Source organism: Cebus imitator, unplaced genomic scaffold (genome assembly GCF_001604975.1).
Source record: "Cebus imitator isolate Cc_AM_T3 unplaced genomic scaffold, Cebus_imitator-1.0 Scaffold140, whole genome shotgun sequence".
Classification (NCBI taxonomy): Eukaryota; Metazoa; Chordata; class Mammalia; order Primates; family Cebidae; genus Cebus; species Cebus imitator.
In genome coordinates, this window is record NW_016107455.1 from 3,756,554 (window position 1) to 3,763,249 (window position 6,696).

Genomic DNA, 6,696 nt, shown 5'->3' on the forward strand with positions numbered 1-6,696 from the left:
AAAAAAAAAAAAAAAAAGGAGAGTTATAGATATTAAGAGTTATATATATTAAAAGGAGACATCTATTCAGTCCTGGTGTTCTTACATAAAGGGGCATATGGACTCTTTGTGGCTCTTTCTTACAGCCCATTTGTTTGTAGCCAAAATCATTTCTCAGCTTTTAAGCTGGAAAGTTATATATATATACATATATATATACACACACATATATATATATATATATATATAAATTCTTGAAATTAAAAAAGGTCATCATGGTAACAAAGTAGGGTCTCTGGGGCTTCAGAAAAAGTGCATTCAGTACATACATATTTTCTTTTTGTATATTTTAAATTACCATATTTTATTGAATATAAGATGCCTTTGCTGTAAGATGCACCCTTATTTTGTGTATTGCTAAGAAAGATAAAATGTTGCCCATTCTAACAGTAGATTCTGCACATTGAGACTTCAAACTTTTCTTTCATATCAATTCTATTTTCTGCAATATCAGCTGTGCCATTTTCAGACTTTAATGTTGATTTACGTTCTAAAATATCTTTCCTTACTTCATTCAAATAATGGAACACTTTCGTTTGTTTCTCAGCCAGCACCCCCTTCATCTCAGTCTGCCATGTAATCTTGGGCCTGTTGATGTAGAATTGATGCTTTCTTGAATTTTATTCAGAGTATAAGCAGATGGTTTCCATAATATAAATTTTCAGTTATAGGCCTTTTCAGAAATTGGCTTTTTCTTTTAAGTCTTATAATATCGATATCTCTCTTACTGTTAATATCTTCCTTTACAGGCCTCCCAACTAAGGAGACATCTATTCAGTTCTGGTGTTCTTACATAAAGGGGCATATGGATTTTTCAGGGCTCCTTCTTCTAGCCCACCTGTTTGTAGCCAAACTCATTTCTCACTTTTTAAGCTGGAGAGCTGGCTTGTGTGCACAGACTCTAGTTGTGGTTTCAGAGTCTTCTACTTATTATGAAACTGCTGATCTGAGTAGGAATTCCTATATCCTGTTTCCTTGTCAGCTAACTGATAAGGAGAGTCTGAAATTATTTCTAGTTCTATAGTGGCTAAAGAAAAGTGAATGGAAAGCTGCAGCCCCCAGCATACAACATACCCATGGCTCTTCCAGCACACAGCCCTTTCAGTTGCTGATTTAATATCTTGAAAAGCCTCCTCCCTTCTATCCCACATGCATTACATTGCTTAGAGCTGTAATCCTGGAATCATTCAAGAAAACAGACACTCATATAGTGGTGCGAGGGCTGGCAAGGGGCAGGGATAGCCAGAGGTTGGTTAATGGATATAAAATTACAGCTAGATAGGAGAAATGAGTTCTAGTGTTCTCTAGCACTGTAGGGTGACTATAGAATCCCATATCTGTAATTCTATCTATAATTGGTCACAATTAACAATTTATTGCATATTTTCAAATAGCTAGAAGAGAGGGTTTTCAATGTTCCTAACAAAAAGAAATGATAAATATCTGAGGTGATAGATATGCTAATTACCTTGATTTGATCATTATACCTTGTACACAGGTATCAAAATATCACTGTACCCCATAAATATGTATAATCATTCTGTCAATAAGAAAAATAACTTTAAAAAAAGAAAGAGGTATTCATAAAGGGAAGGAAACTATTAGAAGGATTTTTCCTTTCTTTCATACAGGAGGAGGACTGAGTTACCATCTCCTGGTGGGCAAGGTGCACCTATCAGTAGGAAGGGCTAGAGGCGCTCTACTGTAAGTGGGACCTAACAGTCAGCAATTCTCTGTTTAACAATGGGTATTCGACTGTTATTTACAGGGAAACTTCTGCATGCCAGGCACTGTTCTGGGCATTAGGGAAACAGCAGTGAACAATACAAATAAAGTCTCTGCTCACATGAAGCTTATATTCCAGTTGGAATATATACAATACAGAGGTAAAGATAGAGCATATCAGGTGGAGCTGACAGCCAAGGGGAAATATTAAGCGCAGTATGGGGACAGGCTGAATTGCTATTCTCCATAGGATGGTCAGGGAAGACCTGGTGAGGCAACATATGAGCAGGGGTGAAGGATGCCCCTCTCGGCAGGTCCAGGATTGAGTCATATTTCTAGTTTCCAGTACTGTGGAAAGGTGGCATTGCTTTCTGTGTTTTCAAGTGTATTTCTATCAGAAGTCACAGGAGAGTGAATTGTGGCCACTCCCTTTTCTGGCCCCCATAAATCAGGTGCCTTCAATAATTATCATTTTAAATAGCTCAAATATCCTAAATTTGATGGACCAAAATTTAATCAACCAGTCCTCCACAGCTGGCAATCGACATGATTTCCAACTACCTTTATTTTGCTTATGGAATATAAACTATTAAAATGAGTGGCCAGGCATTCAAAGAGGGCAGTCTGGAAACACAGATCAAGGGCCATGGGCATTTAGGGTTGTAGGGGAGGAGCAGGGGCCTCACCACAGGAGCAGCAGAAGGCGTGAGCAGCAGCCGTGCTGGGCAGAGACTGCCGGGCACTGAGACCTTTGGGAGGTGGCCCCATCCTCTGTTTCCTTCACCTCTTGTCATGGGACCTCACCTCCCCTGGCCCCTGACCTGTACTGCCTCACAGGGACAGCAATGTGCAGCTACCAACTGATAGCCTGCTTATCGGTATGAGTCTCCCCATGGCTCTAAGTGTGAGCTAAAAAGAATATACACAAACTACAACTGAGAAGCTGGTCGAATGTTCAGTTAAATCCAGTAACAGTACTTCTTTAATTAAGCAGATATTAAAGAACAAGAAGCAGATGGCACTGATTTCTGGCTTTCAACCACAGAAAGAGAACAGGAAATAAAAAGAAATTTAAATGCTTGCAATTGGAGTTATACTGAGGTTTCCAGCATCCAGACAGGCAAATGCCTGGACAGCTGCTTAGGGCAGATGGGTCCTTTGACAGCTTAATACTGCAGAGTTTCTGGTGACTTCATAGTTAGGGCAGCCAACGTAAGACCATCTGTTTAGCAGTGGGCCGAAAAGCTCAGGACCAGCAGGTAGCTGCTGCTGAGAATGAAACGCAAACCAAAAGTGAGCCACACTCATAACCTCTGTAAACCACTGGCACTGCAACCACAGAAAAAGAAACCTCACCTTAGGCACATGTGATATATACAAGGCCATACAGAAGATAATATTCCAAGAGGCTATACTTGGAATTGTTTCAAGATATTGAAATGCTGTGAGAGACTGTTCACTTGGACAGTTCTTCTGTTCTTTTCTACTTTTCTAGGCAGGAAAGGAAAAGAATAATGAATTCAGAGCCACCTATGCTTAAAAACTAGCTGCCATTTATTATTAAAATGAAAAAATTTTAGGTCAGTAACACATATATTGGTCACAGAAGGTTTACCATGAAAAACAAATAAATCTTCCTCCTACTTCTTTCTCCCCGTACTGAAGTGTCTTAGTTCTCTCAAACACATACATTTCCTAAATATCTTTCCAGATATAGTCTATATTATACATAACCATATGTGTGTGTACATATCTATCTGTACCTATATCTATACATTGTTTAGTAGGGGAAAATGGCAAAGTACAGATGGTATGTGTAGCATATCACTATTTTTGTAAAAAAAAAAAAGCTGTAAGGAGATATCTATATGTCTATCTATATGGATAGAGCTATATCTACTTATAGTTATCTAGTAATAGATATGGATAACTTTTGGTTCAACTTCTTGCCAGGCACCTGTAATCCCAGCACTTTGGGAGGCCAAGGTGGGTGGATCACCTGAGGTCAGGAATTTGAGACCAGCCTGGCGAAAATGGTGAAACCCCGTCCGTTTCTACTAAAAATACAAAAATTAGCTGGGCGTAGTGGTAGGTGCCTGTAGCCCCAGCTACTTGGGAGGCTGAGGCAGGAGAATTGCTTGAACCCGGGAGGCGGAAGTTGCAGTGAGTTGAGATGGTACCACGGCACTCCAGCCTGGGTGACAGAGCGAGACTCTGTCTCAAAATTAAAAAAAAGGATATCTCTTGTTTCAACTTCTTTACACAAATGGTGGTACAGGACACACACCATTCTGTACTTTGCCCTTATTTCCTACTTATTTGGAAATGGTTTTACATCAATATATAGAATTCTATTATTCTTGTATTGGTTGCATTTAAAATGAACAAAAGCATATTAATGACTGAGAAGTACTGCAGTAAAGAAACCTGTTAGGGCCAGGCATGGTGGCTCATGCTTGTAATCCCAGCATTTTCAGGGGGCTGGGGCGGGTAGATTGCTTGAGACCAGCCTGGCCAACATGGCCAAATCCCATCTCTACTAAAAACACCAAAATTAGCTGAGTGTGGTGGGACATGCCTGTAATTCCAGCTACTCAGGAAGCTGAGGCACGAGAATTGCTTGAACCCACGAGGCAGAGGTTACAGTGGGCCGAGACTGCACCACTGTACTCCAGCCTGGGTAACACAGCAAGACTCTGTTTCAAAAAAGAAATAAAAGAAACGTATTTGACTTCATTAGCATATCCTAAATGTATTTGACTTTGGGTCTCCCCACCCTATGGTGGAATTTTTGATTTGTGGAATACAGCCTGGACTTGCTGGTATCAGGTGTTTCTGGATGGTGTCTGTTCTGACTGGTTTGTGCTTGAGCCATACTGGTTGTTATATATTCTTTATGTCACCTTTTGGAATGTACAACTATAACCTGGAGACGTTTTGGGTTCAGTTGCAGACCACTGCAATAAAGTGAATGTCACAATAAAACAAGTCACACAATTTTTTTTGGTTTGCCAGGGCACATAAAAGTTATGTTTACATTACACTGTAGTCTATTAAGTGTGCAATAGCATCATGTCTAAATAATGTATATACTTGAATTAAAAATAATAATGAAAGTGTGAGTTAAAAAGAACATACGTAAACTATAACAGCGAAGTCAGTCAAATGTTCAGTTAAATCCACTGAGAATGCTCCTTTAATTAAGCAGATATTAAAGAAGAATAAAACATGCTAAAAATGCTAATGATCATCTGAGTCTTCAGTGAGTTGTAACCTTTTTTGCTGTTGGAGGGTCTTGTCTTGATGTTGATGGCTGCTCACTGATCAGGGTGGTGGCTGCTGATGGCTGGGGTGGCTGTGGCAATTTCTTTAAATAGATAACCATGAAGTTTGCCACACTGATTGACTCTTGCTTTCATGAAAGATTTCTCTATAGCATTGGAGGATGCTTGAGAGCCTTTTACCCATAATAGGATGTCTTTCAAAATTGGAGTCAATCCTCTCAAATCCTGTCACTGCTTTGTCAACGAAGTTTATATAATAATTTAGATGCTTTGTTATCATTTCAACATTAACAGCATCTTCATCAGGTGTAGATTCCATCTTAAGAAACCACTTTCTTTGCTCTTCCATAGAAGCTACTCCTCATCCATTCAAGTTTTATCATGAGATTATAGCTATTCAGTCACATCTTTAGGCTCTACTTCCAATTCAAGTTCTCTTGCTATTTCTACATCTGCAATAACTTCTTCCAATGAAGTCTTGAACTCCTCAAAGTCATCCATGAGAGCTGGAATCAAATTTTTCCAAACTTCTGTTAGTGTTGCTATTTTGACCTACTTCCATGAATCACAAATGTTCTTAGTGGCATCTAGAATGGTGAATCCTTTCCAGAAGGTTTTCAATGTACTTTGCCCAGATCCATTAGAGGAATCACTATTTATGGCAGCTGTGGCCTCATGAAATGTTTTTTTCTTTTTCTTTTTGTTTATTTGAGATAGAGTCTTGCTGTATTGACCAACATGGAATGCAGTGGTGCAATCTTGGCTCACTGCAACCTCCGCCTCCCGGGTTCAAGCGATTCTCCTATCTCAGCCTCCCAAGTAGCTGGGATCATGGATGCACACCACCACACTGGGCTAAATTTTGTATTTTTAGTAGAGATGGGGTTTCATCATGTTGGCCAGGCTGGTTTTGAACTCCCGAACTCAGGTGATCAGCCTACCTCAGCCTCCCAAAGTGCTGGGATTACAGGCATGAGCCACTGTGCCTGACCATTAAATGTATTTCTTAAACAACTGGCTTAAAAGTCGAAATTATTCCTTTATCCATGGGCTGCACAATAGATGTTGTGTTTGCAGGCATGGGAACAAGATGAATCACCTTGTACATTTCCATCAGTGCTCTTGGATAACTAGATGCATTGTCAGTGAGTGGTGATGTTTTGAAAGAAATCTTTTTTTTTTTTTCTCTGAGCAGCAGGTCTCAACAGTGGGCTTAAACCATTCAGCAAACTACGCTATAAACAGATGTGCTATCATGCAGGCCTTGTGTTTCATTTATAGAGCACAGGCAGAGTAGATTTTGTGTAATTTTAAGAGCTCTGGGATTTTTGGAACAGTCAGTGAGCACTGGCTTCAACTTAAAGTCACTAGCTGCATTAGCTCCTAACAAAAGAGTCAGCCTGTGCTTTGAAGCTAGGCATTGACCTTCTCCTCTCTAGCTATGAAAGTCCTAGATGGCATCTTCTTCCAGTGTAAGACTATTTTGTCCACATTGAAAATCTGTCGTTTAGTGTAGTCACCTTAATCAATTATCTTAGCTGGATCTTCTGAATAACTTGTCACAGCTTCTCCATCATCACTTGCTGCTTCACCTTGTACTTTTACGTTATGGAGATGCCTTCTTTTCTTTTCTTTTTTTTTTTTTTTT

General features: G+C 39.6%; 1 protein-coding gene across 3 annotated transcripts in view; it reads right to left on the minus strand.

Annotated features, from left to right (window-relative positions):
- Positions 1 to 6,696, minus strand: part of MYO1D (myosin ID) — a 362,631-nt gene that overhangs the window by 99,295 nt on the left and 256,640 nt on the right. Inside the window, exon 22 of one of the 3 annotated variants that reach the window (XM_037743342.1) lies at positions 3,125 to 3,255. The exons of the other annotated variants lie outside the window; for them this stretch is intronic. Coding sequence (XP_037599270.1) covers positions 3,174 to 3,255 — 82 coding nt within the window. The 3' untranslated portion in view covers positions 3,125 to 3,173. Of the gene's footprint in view, positions 1 to 3,124; positions 3,256 to 6,696 lie in introns of those variants that run through there. 3 annotated transcript variants of the gene reach the window in all.